General features: G+C 45.1%; 1 protein-coding gene and 1 pseudogene across 2 annotated transcripts; one reads left to right on the forward strand and one right to left on the reverse strand.

Moving 5' to 3' along the window:
* OTULIN (OTU deubiquitinase with linear linkage specificity) lies at positions 1 to 26,951 on the reverse strand. Of its 2 annotated transcripts, none has more exons than XM_039842762.1 (7): positions 26,604 to 26,948; positions 19,175 to 19,245; positions 14,236 to 14,330; positions 10,608 to 10,751; positions 6,267 to 6,392; positions 4,127 to 4,396; positions 1 to 1,802 (listed from the first exon to the last, which is right to left on the reverse strand). In XM_039842762.1, exons 1-7 carry the CDS (start codon positions 26,777 to 26,779, stop codon positions 1,608 to 1,610), a joined length of 1,077 nt encoding a protein of 358 aa, XP_039698696.1. In that variant the 5' UTR covers positions 26,780 to 26,948; the 3' UTR covers positions 1 to 1,607. The 2 variants fall into 2 exon arrangements, with proteins under 2 accessions (XP_039698696.1, XP_039698697.1); XM_039842763.1 differs by lacking the exon at positions 1 to 1,802 and adding an exon at positions 2,562 to 3,457 and having other exon boundaries at positions 26,604 to 26,951.
* On the forward strand, positions 11,455 to 11,573 carry LOC120586399 (uncharacterized; annotated as a pseudogene).
* Positions 26,952 to 27,868: the final 917 nt, after the last annotated feature.

The following is a 27,868-nucleotide window of genomic DNA, read 5'->3' on the forward strand; positions in this document are numbered from 1 at the left end:
TCATTATTATTGCTTTAATTTGGCTTCTAGGTACCTCCTATTCCAGATACCATCACATTTCACAGTGAAAAACACAAGCCTCTTGGATGCATTCACACACATGTAACATTAAATTTGATTCAATGAATCAGCAGCTACCAAAATGTGGCCAACATTACTGATGAGGTAATGAAGAAAATACTAATGTAACATTCTGCATAGTTTTGTGTGTGCTCTTAGTTTTCTCAACTAAGAATTTTAATTTTTAAGTGAAAGCAAAACTTACATTTTCAAACTGAAAAAAAAACAGATTAGATAGCTTATAAATTTTATTAAATTGAACCAAATAAAGAGTTTTATTCTGAAATAAAGCTCAGAACTTCAGGGTAACACCACCTCCACAAATGCTGAGCCAATTCGGGTGCTGCTGACACAGCCCTAAAGAGCGATGAAGGATGTCCACAGTCCACGCCCTAAGGGGCGAATCAGGCCCCGACGCAGACCGTGGAGGCGATTGCTCACGGCCAGGAACGATGCTTCTCTCAGGCTCCCAACCCAAAGCGAGAGCAGATGCGGCTCAGCCCTACTTCAGCACGCAGTTTTAGTACACGTTTCTGCTTAAACTTACTCGTGACAAACCCTAGGACACACTCTGCTGTCACTCATCCCCTGCCAACAGATGAGTGCAGGACTCTGGCAATGGAAGGACCCTCAAGAAATAGTGTGAGAAGGGCACAGGAAGACCTGGGTCCGACTCATCCCAGCTCTGAATCACATGAGAGCCATAATTCGTTTCGTCTTGGCTCCCAACTCTAAAAAAGCAGGCGGACCTGAGCTCTGATTCTGACCATATAGTGTCCGTCTGCAAAAGTGGGGAATGATGAACAGGCCCTAGAAATTGACTACGAGGTGCGCTCAGCCCGCTGACAGAGCAGCACCTGCACCAAGCGCCAGACCTGGTGTGCCCGTGACCATGGGCACCTGTCATGTTCTCAAAGAGCAAGGACTTCCAGGTGCCATCACCTCCATCCTGCAGCTCCTTCTCCAGTCTTTAAATAACTCACTTTTGGCCCCAATTCTTAATCTTCTATTAGAAAATCTGTTTAGAATGGCTTTAATGAACATGTAAATCCAAACCTTTGTTTGACTAGACCAACACAGGATGTTACGACTGCGCCATTAACGAACTGCACCCAGCATTATACCTAAGCAGACTGCACAGAAGGCACGACAGTGACCCATTACCACCAAAACAAAAACAATTACTATCTTAAAAAAAAAATGAAAACCAGTTTACTATTAGAGAAAGTTTGTTTTGAGATATAAAAAACATATTTCTCTCCAAAATGAGTCTCCTGACACAAAAGTGTTTGTTTTATGGAAAAGATGGCGTTTGTACCTTCCAACAGGTGTGCGCTGAAGGTCTCCACCGAAACATACCGCATCACAGGCGAGGAAAAGCTTGGCTAACTCTTATTATTGAAAGCCAGTCTTCAGAGGGCTGTGGGCCTCCCTGGCTCCCAGGACCCCAGAGTCCCCAGAAGTCCCTCCGGACCGGCAGGCCAGGCAAGCCCAGGAGCTACCTGCGCACCTTGGCCGTGCCGCCAGGCTGGCCGGGCGAGCGTCTATCACAGACTCGTCTCCTCACACACCCTGACGGGGACGTTGTAGTGCCGATCATCCTCGGCGATCAGGGTCACCATCGGCCAGTCCCTGGGTGGGTCTGTGGGGTAGACGGTGATGAACTCTTCAGTGCTGTACTTGGAGAGCCGGTACACCTGGATGGTGTGGCGCACAGCGTAGGCCAGGAGGAACATTTCAACCTGGTGGGGGAGGGGAAACGAGTTTGCGAGGGTGTGGAAGGCAGCCACACCAAGGGCGAAGGGCGAGGCTTTCCACTCACTCCATCCCCTGGGGCCCAGGCAGGGCGCAGCACAGCTCCGCCCAAACCTCCTTCTCCCCATGGGCCCAGCCTTCTCGTCTGGTCGTTATAAACAAGCAGATCATGGAGAACAGATCACAGTCTGAAGAGGGACTTGTATCCAGAATTTATGAAGAGCTCTTATAACTCAATAATAGAAAAACAAATGACCAGTGTAAAAACTGGGCAAAAGATCTGAAGAGAACAGACACTTCTCCAAAGAAGATATGCAAATGGCCAGTATGCACAGGGAAAGTCATCAGGGGAATGCAAATCAAACCACAGTGAGGTACCACTTCACACCCACTAGAGTGGCTACAACCAAAAAGACACAGTGAGGAGTGACTGCTTAACCAGTACGGAGAATTTCTTTTGGGGTGAGGAAATGTTTTTGAACTTGATACAGGTGGTGGTCACATAACATTATAAAGATACTAAAAGCCGCTAAGCGGTATACTTTAAAAGTTATTTTTATGTTATGTGATCATCTCAATAAAAAAGAAGTGTTGGTGAGGATGTGGAGAAACAGGGCTCTGAAACACTGCTGGTAGGAATGTCGAATGATACATCTGCTTTAAACGAAGAATTAGCATATGACCCAGCAGCAACTCTACTCCTAGGCATATACCCAAGAGAAGTGAAAACATGTCCACACACAAAATAAGTGTACATGAATGTTTATAGGATTATTCTTAATAGTTGAAAAACGAAAATAACCCAATGCCCATCAACTGATGAATGAATAAAATGGGATATATCTGTACAATGGAACAGTATTTGTCAATAAAAAGAAATGAAGAATTGATACATGCTGCAATGTGACGAGCGCTGAACACATTAGGCTAAGTGAAAGAAGCCAGTCGCAAAAGACCACGTTATATGATTCCCCTGATATGAAATGTCCAGAACAGGCCGATCTATGGCGACAGAAAGCAGATTAGTGGCTGCCTAGGACTGGGGGAAGGGAGGGTATGTCCCAGTGGATGTGAGGTTTCTTCAGGGGTGACAAAATGGTCTAAAATTAGACTGCTGTGATGGCTACGAAACTCTGTAAACATACTAAAAACCATTAACTTAGACATTTTAAAAGTGTACACTTTATGGTATGTAAATTATTTCTCAATAAAGTTGTTATTTAAGAAAACGGGCTCTCCATTACAACGGCCCTTGTGGGGACTCAGAGAGGACTAACTTTAGTCTAATATGCAAACCGTGCTCCACCAGGCTTCTCACTGTAAAGCATCTGCCGCGGCTCAGGAGATGTAAGTAACCTACATTAAAGTCCGGATAATTTTTTAATTATCGTCAATCCTGCCTGACCTGGCAGGACTGTCAACTCTGCTGTCTCCTAAGCACGACAGTCAGCTGTAGAAGTAGGAGGTACAACTTTAATGCTGCTTTAGTAGTTGGCTATTCCACTAAAAAAAAGACTTAAGTGTCTTAGGGCGACATAATGAACACACCAAAGGTAAACAATGCAAGGTGTGGTGAGTCGACTGCTGGCTCATGGGACAGCACTGCAGTGAGTCTCTGTGTCAAACTGCAAACTCAGCACATCTGTAAACGATCCAAGAGCGGGCTGGGCTCAACTGGGTAAGGTGACTCCATTTCTATTTTTAAAGGCTGCTACCTAATACAGCTATAGCTGCCAATATTAAACAAGACCCTTCGGATGTCTCCTCCCAGGGCTTCTTTTATTCTTAGACTACCAGAGCCAAGGGTGCTGATCCCATCCACCGCCCCACAGAAGCCAGCCCAGGCTGAGATAACCGTGGTGGTTACAGAACAGGTTCACGAGTCTCTGGCCCTCCCTGCTTGAGAAGGTGGAGCCTAAGGCTCTCCCCTTAAGTCTGGGACGGACTAGTGATCTGCATCTAGCAGAACTATGTAAGGGACGGTGTGTGACTCCCACAGGTAGATCATAAAAGGCATTGTAGGTTCTTCCTCCCTCTCTTAATGAATCACTTTCTGAGAGATGCCAGCTGCCATGTTGTGAGGACATTCAAGCAGCCCTACAGGAAGGCCCACATGGTGAGAAACTACCATCCCCCAGTGATGGACCGAGGCCTCTGCCATGCTGGACATGGATCCTCCAGCCCCGGTCAGGCCCTCCTGGGACCCCGAGCTATGCTGCTCCTAAATTCTTGACCCACAAAAACTGTGAGATAATGTTTGATGGTTAAAGCTGCTGTTTTGGGCTAATGTACTCCCAAAGGTACAACTCACCTGTTCGAGGCCACCAGTGTGTCCCACCTGGTTTAGATGGTTCCTCAGCAGCTGTCTAGGGTCACTCGACGTGTCTCGAGCAAACAGAAGCACAGAGAAAAATGGCACTTCCTTTCCCTTCTCTTTATCATCGTATAGTTCAATGGCTCTGTTTAGCATTAAAAATTTTACAGCTTCATACAGGCTATACTCCTCCTCCTCATTGGTGAACAGTTTATCGCAAGCTACCTGCCTTGCTTCGGCAGTTCTCAGTTCAGCCAAGCCTGCCCACTACAACAAGAAAGGTACATAAGAATTACATTTTTGTTCTAAAAGTCTCTGGTATACGTCAATAATATGAGCATGAAATAATTTTCAAAAGTAGGTGGCCATGGGTCACGTACCAATGATGACCACGTTCAAATTTCCAGCTCAAACAATGGAATCGCTCTTTAGACCGCAGACATTCTTTATTCAGCATTTGTCCCATTCATTTGAGACAGGAATACGATGCACTGGGGCCGCGGGATGGCAATTTTGAATCCCTAACTTCCCAGGCAATGAGATTAAACCATAAACACTTATGGAGACCTAACGTGTGTGTGAGGCCTGTGTGCGAACTGTGAAGGACAGCTGAACTTTGTCCTCCCCGTGAGGGCCTTACAGGAGCAGTCACTACCCACAAACACAAAAGATGGGAAAGGTGGGAAAGGAAGACTGTGGAATCTCCTAAGTGTTAGTTTACTGACCTCTTAAGAGCATACATGAGATTCAAATGCATAAGTCCATTAAGGAAATTCTTACTGACTCCTGACTAAAACTAAAACAGTGTTAGGTATCCAGCTAACAGGCATACTTCAAGTGAACAAGAAAACCCTATAAATACATGTGCTTTTAAGTTAAAATGAATGAGAATAAGAGATACCAATCTAAAACTAGTCCTTATGAATCACCAGTAACAACGGCTCCTCTCAAAAACCATTCAAATTTTTAATTCAAGAGTAAATTTTAAAGGTAATGACTATACCACAAGACTCTCTAATATTTGGGTTGAAAGCTGGAACATGTCATATTTTCTAGAAGTAGACCAAGCTGCCAGTCAAGAGCGTGGCTGCAGATCCATAGTCAGTATGGAAGGAAGGCCTCGCACCGAGCAGCTGGTGGATTTGTGAGGCAGGATGGCGGGGCCTTGGCTTCCTCACCTATGAACAGGGTAGGCCCAGAGCACACCACCTTAGTGGCTGTGACAAGTAACACATAAAACTGTGCACGGCCTGCACACAGAAAGTGTTAGTAATGCTGGCTCAGATCATTAATAATTTTCAAGTTACTGTAAACTGAAATCACTGAAACATTCCCCAAAATAAGGATCTAGCTACAGCAAACATATCTAAAAAAGCAAAAATTGCAATTTCACGAGATTTTTAAAAGAGATCAAAAAGAAATCGTCACTAGTGGCTGAGCTGACAAGCCGCCTCCCACTCACTGCCACAGGGCCAGCACCTTGCCCGCGACCTCCACTGACCCAGGGTCTGGGCAGCCTGGGTCTCCAGCCTCTGCTTCACGGGCAACAACAGACTCCCTCCTCATCCCTTCCCTCCCCTTCCCCCCGTTTCTTCACCACTGATCTTCCTTTGACAGTATACTTTCCAATAAACATTTCCTATGTTTGCAAATACAAACTAGGTTCCAGAAAGTCAGGGACCTCAGTTTATTCATCAACAGGATGTTTACTGCATATCTGTTAGGTGCCAGGCTCAGGTCTAGGCACTGGGTGTAAAGGAGTGAACTGGATCGCCACTCATGAAACCAAAACTCTAAAGGGGCGAGAATCCAGACCGCTGATGATACTGTAAGAACATGGACTGACCTGAAACCTGTCAGAGTGACTCAGCACAAAGACTACATTCGTTACGGGTTTGTTTTCAAGAAAGTTAAACAATTCATTAAACATATCTTCTCTGGGAATGTCTGATGTCGATATTCCTCAATTCTACCAAAGACCTCACTGGGAGAGTTTGTATTCATTTAAAATCATTTTGCCTAAAAACCAGCCAAGGGCATGTGGTACCCACTAAATGAGGACTAAGACGCGCTCTGCTGGGGAGTCGGGAGCAAGAGCTGTACGCTTATCAGAGAAAGGAAACTACACGTTCCAAACCTTCTTCCTGAGCAGAGTGAGGGACTCCTTGATTTTATCAACCAGGTCCTCGCTCTTCCCCTCAAATTTCAATCCAAGTTTCCACTGCTTGATCCAGTTGTATTTGCTTATGAGTTTTTCCGGTAACTGGAGTATCAAGAAACAGAGAAAGAAAGTTAACATTCCAAGAAGTCCACCATACGATCCAAGCTGTAAGAAACCACACGGCCAACAAAACCTACTTGCGTTTCCAGAATTAACTCCTGCAAATCTGCCATGCGGGTTTAGCACGGAGGACCTAAGTCTGGGAGTCAGGAACTCAGAAAGTACCACCCTGAGGAGGACTGAGTGAAATGACGGTCCTGGTTGAGGTACGAGGACACAATCTCCCCTGCTATGCAATGAGCCCAGCCAGGAGCCCTACACAGCACTCTGTGAGCGTGCCTTAGAAAATGCCCACACCGTCTTCACGGAAACCACCCCGGCTCGCTGCCAGCCTCCCAACCGCTCCCTAATGCCTGATTCTGGAAGGTGCTTTGGGGCAGGTGAGACGGTCCAGGATGCAGTAAAAATCCGGTCCCTTCCTGAGCAGAAAAATGAAACCTGATTTTGGTACTAACACATATACTCAAAGTTTTAACATTCAAAAAAATAATACTGTATCTAGTTTAACTGCTTAATCAACATAGCAGATAAAAAACACAACCGAGAAGAAGAAGGGTGCAGGGAGCTCTGACGATCCAGCGCATCAGAGAAGTGACAGCCGAACCCCCATGCCGCCTGCCTCCTTTTCTGTCTTTCTTCCTGGAACATGTGTTATTTTCCCCCAACAATCAATGGAATCTGGTATTTGAAAGGCAAGCTGGGACACAACTTGATTGATGACAGCATGAGAACTCAGACTCTCCCAACAGTTTTGGGTGTGTCAGGAGACAATCCATATAATTAGGTTGGGTACAGGCACGTGGCGTCACTGCTATAAAATTCAGAAAGGAAAAGAAAGTTCACGTCCACGTCAAAAGATCATTAAAGAATAATGAATTCCTATCACAGCCTATGTGGAACCTGAGTTTGTGTAACAGTCACAAGTAGTTTTAAATGAGACCACGGGTTCGGTTCTTCTGGAAGCCCCTGAAGACCCTTTCACAAATGGTAATCAGTTTTACCTTCGCAATCTATGACAATCATGTAAAACGAAGGTGGTTTCATCTCTGCAAAAACAAACCACAACAGGGATGCAAATTCCTCTTCAGGCTACCGCAGCGATGACAAGCCACACGTTCTGGGGGGGAGGGGCCATGTTTCCTCATGTTAATCGTGATGACAAATGACCATCCACCCAAGAGCCATCCAGATCCACACTTATACTGTCCTGCATTTCGGCAGCATGTGGGCAGTTTGCAAAGAGGTTATCAGGTTTATCCCAGAACCTAAAATGCCCTCAAGTGGCAATGAGCTGAAATCACAAATGGCCCCCAAGAAGTACAAGTGAGCAGAAAGTGCTGGCTCCTCAGAAGTGAGCTGGGAACCAGGGTAAAGGGAAGCCCAGAACCATCTAAGCATCACGTGACACTGCGCAGGTACCGAAAAAGCAGGCACAACACTCAGCTGAAAATTCAGGACACCCCAGAGATCTCACTACACAGAGGGAACCCTAAATAAAAGTCTGTCTCCTTAGACAGTCTCTCCATGTGCTGGTTCAAACTGTTGCTAGCGTTAATTATCCGGCTCAGGCTATATATCTCTGGGAGAGGTGGACGTCATGAAGCAAGTCCAGAAAATGAGGTGTGAGAAAGAAACTACAAGGAAAGAACACTGGAGTTGGAATTATTTATTGAGAGGAAAAAAATGAATATAACTTTAAACGCTTTTAGGAGTCATAATGTACAGAACACACAGAAACAGGCATTCTTTCCTCCTCTGCATAAAGAGACTAGACTTCTGTTGAATGAGGGAAACTTGAGCAAGAAACAAGACTTAAGAATAAGAAATTATAAACAAGAATAATATTTAAGAAAAAAGTAATTAGCTTAACTATAATTTATGACTGAATTACAAAAACAGCCTGTTTTTACTACCAAGTATCTATAACTCTTGAAATCATCACCATGATTTAAAGGAACAGCAAATAACAAAAACGTGTCATCCCTAAAACTACCTCATAAAATGAGTTACGATATACAACACAGTCTAACCCACTCCAAGCAAATGTCGTCGTAGGTTCCACCCACCCAGAGACTTTCTAAAGCTCAGCAAACTTGGAAACTAAGGACTGTACCCGAAAGACACCACCTCTTGGGACCTGGGCGCTGTTCCAAGTTTGAGCACAACCAGACCAAGCCACCGCCACGGCTGGGGTCAGAGTAGGTGACCTGACTGCAGTCAAACACCAAGACTGAAGCAGGAACAACACACAGGCCCAGGCAGACGACAGGAGGTGAGCGGTGGCTAAACTGTCAGGGGGCAGTGAGGACAAAGCTTCACCTCCCAGGCGGGGAGGGGAGCAAGGCCCAAGTAGCTGAGCAGCAGCAGAAAGCAGGGTCCAGGCTCCCCTTCATTGGCTCAGACTAAGGGGGGGCGTCTCTCGGTCCAGCTCTCCTGTACCCCTTTCGTGTCCTATTCTAGGAGAGAGGGAAGAGGACACAGTGCCGCAGAGAACACCTTCAGATACAGCTAAAGGGAGCATGTCCCTTGGTAACAGAATATGGCTTGTCTGGGCTTACCCAAATTCTTGATGAAATGCACGCTGAGATCAAGGAACGTTTAGCACAGCGAGTGGCCAACAGGCCGTGGGCCGAGGCTAATCCCGACTCTACAGATTCACACAAAATATTAAGGTGTCCCAGGACCTGATGGACCCCAAAATCTGAAGAGGTGGGTTACTAAGAGCCAGCGCAGTTCAGGAGACCCTAATAATGCCGAAATTAGATCCCTCCAACCTGCCTGCTGAGAGCAGCCTCTTGTGTCCCCAGAAGTGGTCAGTGTTCCCAGGCCTTCTAAAAGGCCCATGGACACACAGTAACCAGAAGTGTTTGTGCCACGAACTGGCCAAGGACATGTGACTGTCACTAGGCACTGGGTAGTCATCAGAAGAGGCCCTTGGCATTTCAGATAGACCATGGATCAAAGTAAACTGAGAAAGAGCCATTCTCACGGCTGCTGTGGGTCTGGCCCAAGTGTTTATATGGGCGATCCTACCCCAGCTGAATGCAAAAAAATTATACTGAGTTCTAACAGCAAGCAGGGTTTTACTTAACACGACAGGATGAGCTATTCTGATATGTCAGGAAGAGAGATAGGAAACGGGCACACTGACTTCCATACCACAACTCCTGTAATGTTTTCTGTTTTGTAGCCATAGTTATTTAAGTATCACTTGATCAGCTTGTCTTAAGCATGTGTGTTAACAAATGAATATTAAGATGTTTACTTATTACAGAGTTATATGAGCAGTATCTGGAGATGGGAAGATCCCACCTAGGCACACTGCCCTTCTGCAGGCTGCTCCACACCTCCATCTGCACCTTCTGTTCCACCCTGACACCTTCCAATCACACCGTGCCACCCACTCACTCTCTCGAGGAGGCCCTTGTCAGTGAGAACAGGCATGCAATGGCATCCACAGAGGGCAGGAGGGGTGAGCGGGAGGTGCTTAGAAAACAGCTTGGTCAAGTGTCATATTGTCAGTTTTCCTTCATCATTCCTGCCCACCGAACTCTTTTGGGATATCCTATCACGCAACCTATCATGTGACCTCATCTGATGTGTGTCAGGGACACATGACACACGTGTCAACATGACTTCCTGGAGTGTCACTACTACACTGCCAATTTAAAACACTGAAGAGGGCCTGGTATAAGACACAGCCCCTGACCCTCACCCCCCCCAGGAAGCACCTCCCAGAGTGACATTCGTCATCTCTCTTCTAGTGCTGCTGCTCCAGCACCTACTTAGCCAACCCTCCTAACACTGCACAGAGGGTGCTAAACTCTTGAACTGCAGCTAGAACTACAGACGTGCGCACTCTCAAAGCCCAGCAGGTCCCGAGTAACAGATGACCTGTTTAATACAGGTGCCAACACTGAAGTCAAACTGCTCTCAAGTGCTTTTTACAAACTCTGGACACCTGCTCTCCACCGCAGCTCAGTTCACATAAATTGTATCATTCTTCTCTTCTGGGAAACACCAACTATTTTTGGTCTCTTTACTATGCAAAATCATCCCGGCCACACAAAAGCCAATAAACCCACATGCTGACGTCATCCTGCAGACGGTACCAGCACAGAGCAGGGCAGAAAAGGGAAGTCTTTCTCACAAAACGACTGGAAGCGCTGTGGACTCAAACCTGCGGCAGCAGCGTACCAGCGTGAGCTCCGGGTCCTGCAGCCAGCGGGGCAGAGCCGCCGGCTGGCTCATGGCCTGGAACAGCGTGGCCCTCAGCGCACAGTAATTATCTCCGCGGACTCGCCTGATGGAGGTGAATTTCTGAGATACTTCTTCATAGCCCTGGGGGAAAGCATCAGAGAATTCAAAATGGTTGTTACTGACTTCAGAGAGAGTTTTGTTTTTGGGGAAAAAATGTGCCCCGATTCCCAAAAGAATGGAAACAAGATTGACTGAGTCCACTGTGTAAGAATTCTAAATCCTTCTCTATGAATCAAAAGAAATTATAAATAAAAAATTTTTAGTTAAAGAAATTAAAAGAAATTAACAAATGTTAGTACTATATGAAATATCAGTATATATAACAGATACAACACACTAGAACATATAAAATACTCCAAGCATTATTAAAACACTAACTACCCCCAATGTTAGAGTTATATGTCCCTTTCTGTTGCAACACACACACTTATTGATAAACAATATTCTGAAGGGTACAATCTGTGTTTAAATCGACCCTACACTCTCTAATATAAAGAGATGGAAAAGGAGAGATGTATTAAGTTTGTATCTCCGTATTAAAAAAGAACACACCAAAATCCCAAATTTCCGTGATATAAAAAAAAATGATATAAAAAAAAAATCTACGTGCTAGGAGATATCTGGATAATTCTGTTAGATGTTTTTAAAAAGTGGATTTAATAATTCTTGTTCAGTCTGGAAGTAAAAGGAGGAAATGAAAATGTTCAGTGACACGCTAGTCACTCAGAAGCCACCATCCAAATAGACCCATTTCAAAGCATATTCCAAAAAAGGACACCTTAATGTCCACAGCCATGCCACCCTGAACGAGCCTGATCCCGTCTGATCTCGGAAGCTAAGCAGGGTCAGAGCTGGTTAGTACTTGGATGGGAGACCACCTAGAAAGACCAGGTGCTGTAGGCATAAAAGTAAATGAATGAATGAATGATTTATTGTAAGCTGACAAGGTCCTTGAAATCTGTGAGGTCAACTAAGGGTTGACTCACATAAGAACACCTGTAAGATCCTCCCCTGTTGACACAGTCCACAGGAAACCAGACGACCTGATTTCAGTGGCTGGACACTGCTCGGGCAGCGGAGTCAACTTCGCTGCTTCCCCACCTCACTCGCCCACATCCTGCCAGTCAATTTCGTTTGTCCCACTCTTCCTTGACAGTCACTAGAAACAGTGCTTCCTACCCTGTGCTTATACAGAAGGAGGGTCACTCTCATCACAAGTGGACACCATGCAGACAGTCATCCTGTGTCCAAGTACTTAACCCTCAGTATTAGTTGTTTTCAGGGTTCAAGTCACAAGACGATGTTCTACGTGGATATAAAAGTATTTCTTTATAATTTATAATAAAAACGTGAGTTCCATTTTTATTTAGTGGTCCAACCACTGCGACATATAAGGGTCTGCCAGGCAGACATATGCCGACTGATGTGCATCTCTCCCTTATGGTGGACCCCAAGAACTCTCAGTATTCATAATGGCTGGTTCAACAGCAACTGCACCTTTCCAAATGCATAAATTACTCATGCTATTTCAGAGGTGAATCAAACTTTTGAATTAAATTTGGATTTATACGCACTTCCAAAACAGCCAAAACAAAAATAGACAATTAGACAAATAAGGACTAAAAAAGAACTGAGACCCAAGCTGTCATTAGGTCCTGAGATGCTCTAATTACTGTTGCAGATCCTAATGTGACACTTTTCCAATTGACGTGCCTTTGCCTATTTGGTCACCAAAAAGTCCAACTGTAGGGCAAAATCTTTCCCTTGAACTAAAATCATGGATGAATAATTTTAGCATAAGTTCTAAAATACGGAACTAGGGGCATCTATGATTATGGATTTTTCAGGTGCCATATGTTAGAACAGATCCTTTTAAACTTCTTGGTCATTAAAAAAAAAAAAAAAACTGCTTTTTTGGCGTCAGTGAAAGCATTTCTAGGGAAAATGAAAACATACCGACATACCTGGGAGACACTGAGGGTGTGGTTCTAGACCACCGCGATAAAGCGGCTATCTCAATAAAGCAATAAAGTGAGTCACGTAAACTTTTTGGTTTCCCAGTAAATATAAAAGTTATGTTTACACTATACTCCCCTCTATTAAGTGTGCAATGGCGTTATATCTTTAAAAAACTACATACCTTAATTAAAGAATACTTTATTGCTCAAAAATGCTAATCATCATCTGAGCTTGCTGGGAAAATGGCGCCGACAGACTTCCTAGACACAGGGCCGCCATGAACCTTCATTTGTAAAAAACGCAATAAAGCGAAGTACAATAAAACGAGGTATGCCTGCATAGTTTAGATACCTGGCCTCCCCATCATCTAGTTTGACACAGGCTGGAGGCTGTTAGAAAATCTATAAGTGGCCAATACATATACTCAGCAGAGTGCCTCACAAACCTAAGTGTTCTTAACCTCTGGCGGGAACTGAGTCCCGCTGTTTCGTGACTGAGTCCTCTAAGCAGGACTAAGACACAAAGAGTCTCCAGTCGAGACCTGCAGGGCGCAGAGCTGACAGCTGCTCTCAGAGCATGAAAAGTGGCAGCTACACTCTCAGAACAGGGCGGGCACAGCTGAAAGATGCACAGCATTTTCTACAAAAACAAGCCCTGAGGAGGAGAACAAATGTATTTATCTAAATATTTAAAAAATGTAAAGCCTAAACAATACAGTTCTAAATGAAGAAATATTAGAAAGATTTCTATCAAATATGATAGGGCAATATTTCTAATATACAAAAACTATTCAAATTCATAATGTAAATAATTCCGAGAACAGAAATGAGCAAAGGATGTAAAGCAGGTTACAGAGGTGGCGGAAGTGTTAGCTTGAAACTGAAATTACTGTGTCCGTAGTTCAGAAACGGGTGATTAGCAGCAATTTCATACGGTTCGAACTACTAAGGCACACGCTGGACTTGGGATGCATTCCCGGGGAACTGACAGAGTGCTGCTCAGTGGCTGTGCAGTGGAAGTGGGTCAACGGGGCTGACCGGAGCAGTGACTCAGCCCAGTCACAATGGCCAAGTCATGGGTATCTCCAATGTCCCACGGCCTCAAGGACTACCTTAGAGTCACCAATCTATGCAATGGCACTGGGAGGGGGAAGCTCCTGGGATGCCCTAGATGAAGGCAGCAATTCCGGATCACGTTGCACAGGAGTGCAGGAGGGTCCAGGCCCCTAGGACTGCAGGGCATAAAACCAAACCCGGATGGGAACAGCGGAAGACGAGACACCTTTTACCTCACCAGGCCAGAAGGGCATTCCCAAATGAGGACAAAAAAATGGCTGGCCCAACTCTAAATAGCAGTCATTTATGTGTTTTTCAAAGAAATCAAGTTACTAAAAAACTGATGCTGTTTCTATATTAATACTATGACTTAAAAAAAAGTCCCTTATCTTTGGAGTCTGTTCCTCGACTCTAAAATTGAAACACAAATATTTACATAGTATAATAACATGTGTCATAATTAATGTCCAAAAATATAAAAGGACACATTAAATAATTACCTATGATAGGCTATTCGAAAGACTTGAAATACATGCATCTAGGCGTCATACCTTTTTCATACATATTGCTTTTTGCGTATTTCCCCTCCATTCTTTTTTGCAGTAGTCCATGATATCCATTTCAGGAGCTACACTTAATCTGAGTTCTGTTAAAGAATCAAAGCGGGGGAGAGGGAAATAATGAAATGAAGCATAATCGGGATAACGGTGCTGCTTTATGTGGAGAATACTTTCTCTCTCACTTCACTCCCAACAACCCCAGATCCCACCACTGCCTACCACCTGGTCCAGACCACCATCCCCTTGCTCCGAGGTAACCACTGGGTCTCCCAATGGGTCTCCCTTGTCACCACACCCTACTGACCATTCTCCACATGGCAACCAGAGTGACACATGTGTAGCGTAAGTCAGATGGTACTCATCACTCCTGGCTCCGAGGGTGTCCCATCTCCCTTGGAGTGGAACGATGTCCTTACTTCCTACAGGAGCCTCATGCCTTGGCCCCTCACTGCCTCTTCGGCCTCAGCTCCCACCGCTCCCCACACTGACAGCTCCTGCTTCACCTGCAGCCTTCCGTGTACTCCTTCGACACACCTGGCTCTTCACCAGGTAGCTGCTCCCACACTCCATGCAGGTCTCTGCTTACCTCTGACACCCCTATGTCATAATGTCACACACACGCCTTCACTCTAGTCCCCTCACGCTGTTTTCCTTTTCTTCTTGATCAACACCTGACATATTCCTTTTTCTACGTGCCCCAGGCCCCCACCCCCACCCTCACCCTCACCCTCACCCGCACAGAGTACAACAGGAGCTCCTTGAGGGTGGGGGCTGGTTTTGCTTCCTGACTGTGTCCTCAGCACCTGCAACTGCACTGACACAGGTGTCGGCGAACACTTCTAATCAGTTAAACATGCAACAGTCTGGGCTATGAGAAAATACATCTGGTGATCAGCCATTAGCTTTTTACGTCCATTATACAGAGATAACGTGTCTGTAACAAAAGCGTATTTAACTGTCTTTCTTTATATCCTACCCTTATCCCCAAAGACTACAAAAGCTATTGATAATAAGTCAGAAGTCAATAAAGGTCTTAACATTAGCTGAACCACAGATCTCATTTGACTCTTAAATGCACCCTCCGAAATTAAAAATACAACTTTCAATCAGACCAACAACATAGTAAGAAAATGGCCTTTAGATTTTCTTTGTTTAACATAAGAGGTTTCGGGTTGGATTTTGTGGTATCTGCATATGCACGCACACACGTATTTTTCTATGTGTGTGTTTCAGGAAGAAAGAGAAGTCAATTCTCAGGCATATCTCGACTTCCTTTTTAAATTATTAAAGTAAATGTTAGCAAAGAAATTAGGATATAAACACAGAAGTGCCTTACAATGTATTGATTGCAGAGGAAATTGTATATAAAACGTTATATTCAACTCAATTCAAATATTTATTGAGTGTAATACACACCAAGCAGTGAGCTAGCAACCAGGGCTATGAAAGCAATAAAGGCCCAGTTTCTGTCCTGCATGGGTTTAGAGACTACTGAAGAAGACCAGACAACAGGCATTCACAAGTCAGGGTGTGATGGATGCTGGGACGATTAAGGAGCACAAGAGGAGCCCCTAAGTTCTTCTTGCAGGTTAGGTCGATCAATTTTTTTTAATGCAAAACACTAACAACTGCCTATTTTTAAAAATCTCATGCTGAATCCTTTTATAAAGAAAATAAACTTCCTAAATAAAAGAGGAAATAACACATATATAAATAACATAGACATATTTATGTGTGGCATAAGTCAGGACTGGCTTAAAGGTAAAACAGACCCCCGAACCATACTATACAGAAACACAAATACCAATGCTGTATGGCCAGACATCAAATATAGACCCGTCATTGTTGAAGTTCAAGAAACATTTTTTAAGAGTCTACTTAGTAGAAGGGAGAGTTCTCTCCATTCATGTCCACACAAAGCATGAGGAACTTCCAACGTGGAGCCAGGACGTTTCCTGGGCCACGCTCTCCCACCGGGCAGGGCACTGCTCAGGATGGGCCTCCCGGAAGGAAGTCCGGCCTTCCTTCCCTCCTTGATCACAGTCCTCATCTCACACAAGCCAAGACAGGGCCTGGCTCCTGGGCAGGACACAAGCAAGCCCGCCACCTCAGGACTATTCGAGTACCATGGACATGGTGCTGTAATTCCCAAGCTGCTGCTGCTCTTCGGGAGAAGGGCTCCCACAGCCACCGCGCCATCCTCTAGGCCGGGCTGGGGGCCTCACAGCAGCTCCTTTCTTTGTCTAATTGCAAACTACACAGATTCAGATCACTGTTATCCCAAAGGGGGAAGCTGAAAACCAGAGTGGTGACCAGGAGATGACATGAACAAAAAGTCTAGTCCGTAACCACCGTGTGATGGCAAAGACAAGGACGCAGACCCTCGGGAGACGGGAAGTGACGCGTGAACCCGTCAAGAAAGCTGAGACTCGATCAGAGGGTGAGCGAGAGTCACACACCTTTTCCAAAATGGGCCAGACAGAAAATAAGGTAGGCTGTGAGGGCCATAAAGTTTCCATCACAACCATTCACCTGTACCATGCATGAAAGCCACCACAGGCAATATGTGAACCAAGAAATTCCAGTAAAACTTTATTTAAAAAACCAGTCGGCGTGTCAAATTGGCCAGGGAACTGTAGTTTACTGACCTCTGGAGAAGGTGAAAAAAAGCCTTTTCACTAACGAAGAGAGAATATTAGAAAACTTTCTGTCTTGCCCTGGGCTCTGGTGCAGGGGAGAGGAAAGTCTCCCCTGAGGATTCGTAACCACGGCTGGCTCTCACGCAGGAACAAGGCGTGGACGCAGGCTCACCGCAAGGCCCTGGACACGCAAACCTGGAAATGAAGAAACAGAGGCCCAAGGGGGGTGACACCCTCGGTGCCTGCCTGTCAGAAACAAGGCTAAATTCTCTCACACTCAAGCCGGGTACACAAACTCTACACAGATACGCGAGAGCTAAGCTTACTATTCACACTTTGAAGAAACAAGAAATAAGCAAAAAATAGCAATTGGCATAATTAAACGTAAATGGAATTATCGGAAGTGTGTGTTTAAAACGCTTAAAGATATAAAGATATAAAATGCTTAAAGATATAAGGAAATAAAAAACATGACCAAAAAGCAATAAACTATCGAAAAAGACCAGGCAAGTATGCGGGGGAAACAGAACTTTTCCAAAAAAGAAAGAAAAGGAAAACAGATCTGAATAAGCTGTCCAGAGTGCAAAAGAGGCTACAAAGTACAAAATATTCATGAAAGCATGTGTACCCGGGAGCCCTGGAAGACTGAACGAGGGCTAGCAAACATCCAATCAGAGTTCTGGAAGGAGTCAATACGGAGAACAGGAAAAGGGCAATATTCATAAAGATAATGGCTGAGAATTCTCCCCAAGTGATAAAAACTAGGCATTCAAGGATGCAAACAGAAAAAAATGTCGAGCGATGTGTTAAAAAAAAAAAAAAAAAAAATCCATACTTAAGAGACGTCAAGGAAAAACAGCAGCAGAACACCAAAGACAAAAAGGAGAGGGAAAACACATATTATTTACCAAGGATTAGTCTAACTGCAGTATTTTAAGTACAACAGAAACCAGAACACAATGGAATACAATCTTCCAAAAGAATAAACAACTATTCATCTGGAGTTAAGAAAGACAGCGAAACAGAAATGTTCAAACAAACCGAGCCTCCCGCCATCAGACCCTACAGAGGCACTTCCGGAGGAAGTTATTTCAGGAAGGCAATGAACCCAGAGGGGTCAGATGAAAGGAGGACAAAGGGGTCCATCGGAACCTAAAGCTGGAAGTGACAAGGCCCACTGACAAGCTAAAACGCCTGCACAGGACAACCGGCGGGGGCAGAGAATCATGACCGAGAGCCTGCCGAGAAAGGGAGAGGGGCCTGCGCGTGTGGCAGGAAGGCACGGTGGCCAGAGTGGCGCTTCCTCCTCGGGACTCCAAGGACTCTGCATGAGAAGGGAATGCTGTGCAATGGCAGCGGTCGACACGGAGTGTCCTCTCAAGCGTTACGAAGGACGGAACAGTGTGGCCCAGGAACGCGCCTGACTGGACCGCTACAAGGGACATCTATGGCCACCGCAGTGAAGAGTTTCACTGATTCCTTGTTGAGGAAGACTTGAAAATTATCGACAAAATCCCACTTCGTAGCGTATGTTCCTCATGATACACATAATACTTTTTGTTAACCATAAAGTAAACAGAAGCTAGTTCTCAAAACAAACCAATAGAACACACACTCCGGAGAGAGAAAATGTCACTTGTGAATCATCTGTGGCATATCCCCAAACTGGAGCACCCGCCTCGGCTCCCACAAGCCTCGCCGAAGAAGTAAGGAGGTGCTTCTCTACCCACAGCTGGGCTGTGCCCACAGTAGGGAGACCAAGAGCAATGCCTCACCCTAGCAGCAACGGCTGATGGGCTCTGAGCAGAAACATGGACATGAAATCATGAAACGACAAGAGAATTAGTGCTATCAATCCCATGACCCCTCTTTCTCACAAGTCAATCAAATTCACATGGCCATCTGATGCAAAGACCCATAGAGCCAGTTAGTCCTCCCATCTGAAACGAAAACTGCATCATAAATCCAAGCTCTCCCTCTAAGAATGTAAGGAAATCAAGAATCGAGAGACGGTGCTGCGGAGGAGATATTAAACAAATCCTCACTGGTGCAAAAATGGTACAAATGTAAAGAACGCTGGGAGAATACTTGCACCAAAATATTAAAGCCTCAAAAAACAGTATTCCCCATGCTTTAGTAAAATGAATAATCGGATACAGATAAGACCATATGCATAAAAATATTTCCTAGGAACGACATCTTAATATTTTGTGGGAATGGATATACCAATTCAACAGCATTTTCTACTATAAACAATAAGAACTCAATAAATAAAACAATTCCAAACATACCTGATGATCCATGTATAAGTAATTCTTTCTCCTTTTCTATTTCATCCGCGGCACGATATATGTCTTCCTCTCTGAAATCACACCAAATTAGACATTTCAAAAATCTGCCGCACTGACATTTTCCCCTTATCACAATATGCAGGTGCTTAAAAATGGATAAGACATTCAAGGTTTAATTTTTTTCACATTACATGATGACAATCTGATAAAATATGAGTCTTTCATCTTAGATGCTCGTGTTTCTATCATCCCACTTTAATTTCTTACTTTAAATGAGACATTTTTCATCACTTCACTTGCTACCTGGCTCTTGTTACATTTTAATTATAATGTCTATTAATGCCTCAACTACATACCTAAGCATCTTAGCATGCATCTTATCATTGAAGCCCTGTCACAATTCTATCAAGTTCCAAGAATGGAGACAGTGCTATTAAAAGTATTTATACAGGAGTGCAGGCCAACTGCTGGCTTTAATATGTCAAAAGGAAATTTTAAAACAGCTACTTTAAAAACAAGACAGGAAAGCATCGATTATTAAAAGTCCCCAAAGCTAAAAAAAAAAAACTTCTCAAGGCTCCTCCTGCTCCCTGACCCCACATTCAAGCAGCCACCCATGCTCTGTTGAGCATTTCCCGACTGTCCCACATACTTCAAATGCGGCCACTACTGCTGACTTGGCACATAAATAATTGCTTCCTAAAGAGTCTTTAGTCTCACTTAGTGAACTAGCAAGAACTACTACATACTAGAAAGGGAGAAAAATCCACTGGGTGCTAGACAAGGATGAAGGACAGGATGTCTGGTTTTATGATGCCTTCTTTCCCTCAAGATATACCACATAACAATGATGGAAAACAGAAACACCGTCTTTGCTAAAACCACAATGCATGTGAAAGCCCAAACGGTCCACAAGTAAATGAAGGAGCAGTAAATGACAGAGAACAGGGACATCTTGCTGCCAAGGGAAGGGCATCTGCCAGAGGGAAGACCAGCAAATCCTGTGGAACCCCAGAAAAGCTTAGGAATTGGAGGTGACAAGTACTTCAGAACGTACAGGAGACACCCAGAGCTGAAATCAAGGAAACTGGCTGATATACAGCGGAGGAGTAATCAGACGCTCAATTCCCTGTACTCCCTCCCCATGACAGCACATCCCCGTCCTCACCCAAGACCGGAGGCTCCAGGCGCAATGGAACACAGGAAGGAAGGGTTCAATACTCCCACCCCCAACTCCCTTAGCACCCCTGCTCCTCACCCATGGCCTAGCATAGCTGGGGGAAAGAGAAAGGGGTGAGAAGGGGAGAGAGATGAAGAAGGGGTGCTGAGAGGTGGGGAATCAAACATAGCTGCCTCTCCCCATCCCGCTGAAACCGTGAAAAGGCTCTCAAAGAAGCAGGGAAGTTAAACCTGGACCTGCCCTATCATCTAGCCAGCATTCCATGATTTCTCTACACACATCACGTCGGTCCAAACACTTGCCCAACACAAGCCTGCACTTTCACACCTGTGATGGGCCATGCCTAGACCCTCTGCCTGAAGGCTCACTGCCTAACACATCAGAACACGTGCTTTGTGGCAACCCCGCTGTAAAGTGCCATGGCTGGAGTGGGGGTCCGGAGTTAGAATGTCACAGTTCGACCACTCCTCAGTCTAGCCCTTACTAGCTGTATGTATGACTGTGGAACTGAAGTAACTACACCTCTGTGCACCTAAATGTAACTATCTGTAACAAACAGCAAGAGTCCCTACCTCAAAGCGCACTGTGAGAAGAAACACATGTAAAATGCTCTGCACTCCAAAAAGTCAATTCTCATACTAATATCCATTGGTACAATTCACCCAGTGATCATTTCCTATTCTCTTTTTCTGTCTAAAATAAAGGTGATGGTATGTGTGTGCCTACTTTTTTTTTAATGCTATGGGGTTAAAGGGACATATTAGGGAAAAGGTACTTTCCATGTGCTCCGGCTCCAGTAAAAGGTAGTGATGTCACCCAGAGCCTGCACCAGAGTTAAAAGCAAACAGAAACCAGATTCGCGGGGACTATACATCAAACACCTAAAATAAAGTGATTAAATGTGTTAGTTCTTCTTTCACTAATTTAATGATATCTTTCAGCCACCTTCCTAGCTTTGTCAAATAGGAGAGAAATTCTGATGCTATAAAACAGGCATTTAAGTGAATCACTTTCATAACATCATTCTCACAAGCGTGTCTTTGGGCAAGCCACTTCCCTAATCCTGGCCTATTTTCTCATCTTCAGAATGGAAAGATTAGACAAGATCTATTCAATTTACATGGTTCCTTTTCCAGCTCTTACTCCTAACAGACTATGAATCTATTTGTCATTAAAAATTCAACTTCAAGCAAATTCTACATGCACATGTGGCTTTACTTTCGTCCTCTTCCTTTTTAACCTACAAAATAACCAAACTTTGATTGCAACACCAGTGCCCAGTTGGGGTACTCTAAACAAACATTTCTCAGTACAGCCACAAATACAAATTCCCACAAAGGCCAACGGAAGAATGAAAAGAAATCAACAGAACTAAACACGAAGGGAAGACAGAAACAGAAAGCGAGATTATGGGAAATAAAAAAAGTAGCGATTCATGATATACAAAAGAAGCAAAGCAGACATTGATGAATGGGGCTCAGAGTATATTCAAATTACTTTAGCCACAACCAGATTTCATTCAGATCCCGTGCACAAATGTTTGCTGACTTCCAGGCCCACCAATGACATGTAACCAAGGACATTTGTTTAACTAAGGCCACCAAGGAAATTGTAATATTGCCTTTAAAGGCCACCTTAAAAATTATCCTAAAGCTGTATTTCCTTGCAGAGAAGATAAATTTTAAGTTTAAGCAATAAAGCTCAATCAATATGGTCAGAAAAGACATTTAACAGCCAAAATGAAATATTCATCCAACATAAGGGCAATTAACTAGAAAGAGAGAAAAACAGATGTGGGAAAACAAGAAAAATAAAACTTATTTTATTTAAGAAAATACTTAACTCAATAAATTTTGCTTTAACTTTTTAAAATATCAAAATATCACAGCTGAAAATAATAAAATGGAATTATATGTAAAGCTGTGAATCTGAAACGGCTGGAGGTTTGAAATTTTGTCATAGGAAGGGAAGACAATGAAACAATAATAAGAAAGGACTATTACATGATAAGATAAAAACCATTACAGTTTCAAAAATTCAGCAATCTTTTGTAAGTTCCAAGTTGAGGTGGGGGTGGAGAATGTCCACTATTTGGCATAAAAAAAGGCCACTGAAGCCCATGGACTCTAATGATCACCATGGCAAAGTTTGCTCTAGAAAACACACAGACACCCAGAGTGCAAGACAAAGTCATAAATATGACCAATTATACGGTTGAGTTAAATTGCCTTAAAACCACAATTTAAAACCAAAATTCTTACACTAGAAGCAAAATATTTTATTAATATTAAGGCAATATACACCACTAAGTTACGTGATGTTACATCCTAAATTATAAATTTCCTCTTGCCCTGTTCAAAGACCTGCTTAACAATAAATTTTTGAAATCTTAATAAATATAAAAATGCTTACTACATATAGACAAAATTATACTATCCCCAAGAACAAAAGCTATAAGCTAAAAACACGGAGCTCGGTGAAGCAGAAGACATTTCTGTGAAGTCCATTTTTCTGATCTCTGATACAAGTAAATGTGTAATATGAAAAAAGTTAATGCTGGTGTATATGCAAAGCTAACAAGGCACCATTTTAATCACGCACCATTATGAACATTTGTACCAACTTCCTCTTAGTTGTCTAAAAACGCTAAACTCAGTAGAACTTTGTTCAGCTCTCTGGACTTGAACACTGCAGTTCATGCTTAACTTGGCCTGTCCTAGAAGACTAATGGCCCAGGCAGTGTGGGTGACAGTGTCAACCACTGTGACACCACTGCACCCTCCCACACAGGCACAGGAAAAGCAAAGACCACTCAACCCAGTCTTTCCCCATCACTTAGCGTTTACAGAGATGGGTGAACAACACATCAAATGCAGGAAAGTACCGGCACCCAGGCCAAAATTCCACCTCCCTTCTGTAAGCAGACTTTCCACGACTGGCTTATGCTACCCCACGTGACTTAGAGGTAGCTGGGGATAATCCAGACCCCTCAACAATGAGGTCTGATTCACAGAGACAACCCAGCCCTAGACCCTGAAGCAGGCTCTACATCCAGATGGGGGAAGGGGCAGGAAGGAGTAGCTGTCACCCCATCAAACACAGGCCCCGGGACCTGCTAAGACGTGAGGCGGGTGAAAAAACACATTCACACAATAGTGTATTTAGCAACACTCAATAACAGTGGTTTAACAAATTTGTTGCTGTTCACAGTTCTTTTAAGAATCCACAGCTTTCACCAGAACTTCAGCCCAGAAAAACATAAATCACATAAAATTCTGCCTCCAGAGGGGTTCACAAACATATGCTCCTCCCCCACACCCCCACCCACAGCCGGCCTACGGATCTTAGATTCAAACCCTGTCCCACCATCAGACAGGGAAGGGCCATGGAGTAGTCTCACTTCTCAATTCCCTGGCCACCAACCATGTCCCAGGACTATCTTGGTCCTCAAGGACTGTAGTATGGATTAGCGGAGCTAAGGGCAAGAAGTGGACATAGCATACGGTTCAAATGCGAGGGTGGGGTGAGCAGGGGATAAAGCATAAGAGAACAGCTGATAGAAGCAATGAGGAAGCTCCAAAAAAAGTTAACTAAATCTAGCCTGACCTAAGATGGCTTTAACAGGACTCATAAGTCACCTTGTGAGCCAACCTCAGGCTTGTCCAGCGGATGCCAGCCAACCACAGCTCTCAAATGAGCTAAGAAGGAAAGGAAAGAAAAGAAGGAGGGGGGTTGGAAGGAAGGAGATTTAAAAGTAGTTAATATATGTGGTTTTTACATCTCTCTTCCCACTATTTGCCTCCCTCGTGAAATGCAGTGAGCTCGGTCTAAAGGAATCAGCATCCTTCAGTACTGCCTAGGAAATGAGCCATGCCTTCTCCTATTCATCACTGTACCTTCAAAGAGACATGTCAAATGAACAATGGCTGCAAAAGCTGGACTATGGTTTGCAGTCATAATTACTGCCTGCTGACTGTATTAAAAATGAATCTGCAGGATATCTCAAAATAGCTGCAGTTGTATGGTGTTTCATACATCCAGGAGCAAATATTTTACTTAATTCCTATGCAGGGTAAATCAAATTTTTGAGTGGGAAGAACGGACTTCACTCCAATGATAGAAAAAACTATTTTTGGTTGTAATTCAGGCATTACACTATTTATTTAAATATATGCCCAATGATTAGGCTGAATATATCATCATGTAAGAACTAGTGTGCACATATTATATTGCAAACTATGTAATAAGCAATATTTATGTGATGCAGTACAGTTTCTCTAGCCCTTAAGAAAATATCACGGAGCAAAAATAGCTTCAATGCCCATATAATAAGCAAGAAAGCCCAACACATAAAATGTGATGTTCAGAGGTTATTGACATATGAAGTTATCTTCACCTCCTTTCCCTTGCTCCTCCTTGTCCTCTTATCAGTTAAAGGAGAATAAGATCATCCTTAAAGACAACAAAAGCAAGAAGAAAAAGAAATAAAGTTCTAAATAAACTGCAAACTGAAACATCTATTCCAGGGGAAAAAAATTTGAAGTTTGCTGTCATTGTAAATCATGTCTCTCTGCCTGGCTTTGCTAAGGAAGCCAGAGATGGGAGGAGGTTCCCACCCAGACATCAGGGAACGTGGCCCTGAAACCTCCTACCTGTGTCTCCTTGCCAAGCTATACCTATCAAATCTGCAACTCAGTTTGTTAATGTGTAAAACGACAAAGCTAGGATGGATTTTTTTAGATTCCTTTCAGCTCTAAGTCTGTAAATCTACTGACCATAGACAGAAGAGCACCTGTGCCACAAAACCTTTTCACCAAGGAGAGCTCCATCTACACTATGACCCATTCCCCTAGGTGCTCAGACTCTGGGAACCACATCCAGCAGGAAAAGTTGCCAAATAACTCTGCGTACTTTTGGGAACATAGTTCTGGCTTCAGAGTTTCTGCATCACCCAAAGGGCTTGTAACAGCTCAGGCTGAGGCTGAGGAGCAGCATCTGAGGGGTAAGGACCACTAGGTGGGGGCACAAGCGACGTGGCAGCTGCCAGCCTGGCAGTAGCAGTTAGAAATCAGCATGGGCTATGGAGGGGAAGAGGCAGAAGACACCCTCCTACTTCACTGGCTGCAGAGGCTGAGGTAGGTCTCCAACCCAGGTAGCAAAACTGCAGCCACAGGTCACATCAGATCACAGATGGGCCTGCTCAGTGGTTTTAAATATAAAATAAAATGCTACTACTTAAATATAAAATAACATGCTACTACTTAAAAGTCAGGATATTTCATACAAAAGTCAGGATATCTGGATTCTTTAAATACAAAAAATCCAGCAACTATAGGCTGAAACAGCAGATTCTGTCCCCAACAGAGATGGTCCACGCCTGGCCTGCTTCACTCAGGTTAGTTTCCCAGTGGCCTTAAGGTGTGGATAATTCCACCCCAGTAAATGAGAATGTCACATCCATGGTAAAGAACCATGCAAATGAGATATTATAATACACTATCTGCCTAAGAGGCCCGAGATGGACTGCTTCCTTCAGCTTCGGAATTCAAAAACACTTGTATGTGCTTACAACTTGAAAAGGATAGAAAAAGTTTGAGCTTTCAAGTTTATATTCTGCTTCCACCTCCACCGGCTTGCAGAAACTACAAACGCTTCTGAATTACGCTGCCTTCTTTACAGTTCTGTAAGGAACAGATCTAACCTGCACTACCTTTCGTATTTATAAATTAAGGTGTGGGGATACCTAGCTAAGCCGTTAAGCAAAACAGAATTGAATCAGACTCCGTCCAAAGTCTGTCCAACAGGTGGGACGCTCACCAAGCGGGGACTTGCCTTCCAAGAACAAACATGTCGCGTGGCTGAGTTTTCCTATGGCTGTGACAGAGGCAACTCTACTTCCAACCAGGTTGGAGGAAAGATCCACCGGGAGTTAGCTAGAACATAATAAACGCGTCTCGGGTTTGTTTCCCAAGTTTCTGGAGCTTCAACTTCAGAGCTACGTAGATATCCAAAAAGAAGGGAGAAGAGGCGCTGGATGACCATAATTGTGAGAGGGACCCTCCGAGAAAACATTTGTACTCGGACATTGGAAACGAGTGTCCTCAAACTCCTCCTTGTCCACAAGACCTCACTCCGAATCGAGGGCACGAAAGGCCCTCCGCCGGCTACCCGCTAGCCCACGGCACGCCCAGCCTTCCCGAGGGGACTGAGCCCTGTCCCGTCCGGTCCCCGCCGCGCCCCGCCACTCACTGCTCGGCCGGACACCGCACCGCAGCCAGCGGCTGCCCACTGGCCGACGCCTTCCCTCCATCCCGCGCCGCGGCTCTGGCCGGGCCCGGAGACGCGGCCCCCGCCTCCGGCGCCGGCTTCTCCGCACAGCTCACGCCCGGCCACGCTCCAGGCTGGGGCATGGTCCCCCGACTCATGGGGCGTCCCGGCACCGGCGCCGGTGCCACAGGGGTTCAGCCAGCTCCGAGAGATGGGGCGCCCCTCCCGTCGGGGGCGCACGGCCGTGGCCGCCGCCGCTCAGCTTCCCGCCAGCTTCCGAGGGTGAGCAGGGCGCTTCCGCGAGCGTCACCGCTCGTCGCCCCGCGGCCTCTGACCCTCAGCGAGGGGGCGCGGCCCGCGGGGGCGGGGCGTCCTGGGACGCGGTGCCTGCGCACGCGCCTGCGCAGACGGAGCCGCCGGCGCGGCCATCCGACACGGCCACTGCGCATGCGCCACTTCCAGGCGCCTCCGTCCCGTTACAGAGTTTGCGGTCCTCGGTCCTTGCCCCCGATGTCCAGTGTTTTCCCTCCTCTCACGCCAGCCGGGGACGTGAGAGGAGGGAAAGGACTGCACGCGCGGCGGGACACGTCCTCGGTGCTGAGGAGGCGGAGAACCGGCCCGGGGTGTGAAGGGCGCCTGCAGTGTCACTCTGGGCTTCCGAGTGTCGCTCTCCAGCCGGGGTTTCCTCAACCACAAAGCGAGGGATGTGGGCAAGCTGAGTGGTGTGCGGCTTGCATGGCCTTCCCCGAGTGACGGTTCCATCGCGACCCGCCTCCAAGCCTGGAGGGCTTTGGCCTTCAGTGTGGAGTCAGGCTTGTCGTCCCAGGGCCGGGAGTTGGTCCCTCCCCTCCGTGGGGCGGGCCGGGGGAGCTGGTTCCCCTGGACAGTTGAGCAAACGCAGCATGTTCCCTTGGACTGTATTCTTTCAAATAGAAATTCTGATTTCAGGGGAACAAGGGCAAAGGGAAAATACTAACAGACTTAAAAGATCAGTAGGTGAAATGTTTCAGGTCTTTAGGAGTAGCCTCTAAAGGTAAACAGCAGTCATGGGTGGAAGGGCTATTCTCAAGCGAAGAGTGCAGACCAGGGAATGGAAGGAGTGAATGGCATGGCAATTAAGACACATGCAAGTATTCAGAGGCAAAACAGGTAGGTAGTACAGGATTTTACTGAAAGATGAAACGAAGGATGCTGAAACCAGGTCATGAAAAGCCACCTTAGGCTAACAAGGGATCTTGTGCTTGATC

This window comes from Pteropus medius, unplaced genomic scaffold (genome assembly GCF_902729225.1).
Source record: "Pteropus medius unplaced genomic scaffold, Ma_sr-lr_union100, whole genome shotgun sequence".
NCBI classification, from domain to species: domain Eukaryota; kingdom Metazoa; phylum Chordata; class Mammalia; order Chiroptera; family Pteropodidae; genus Pteropus; species Pteropus medius.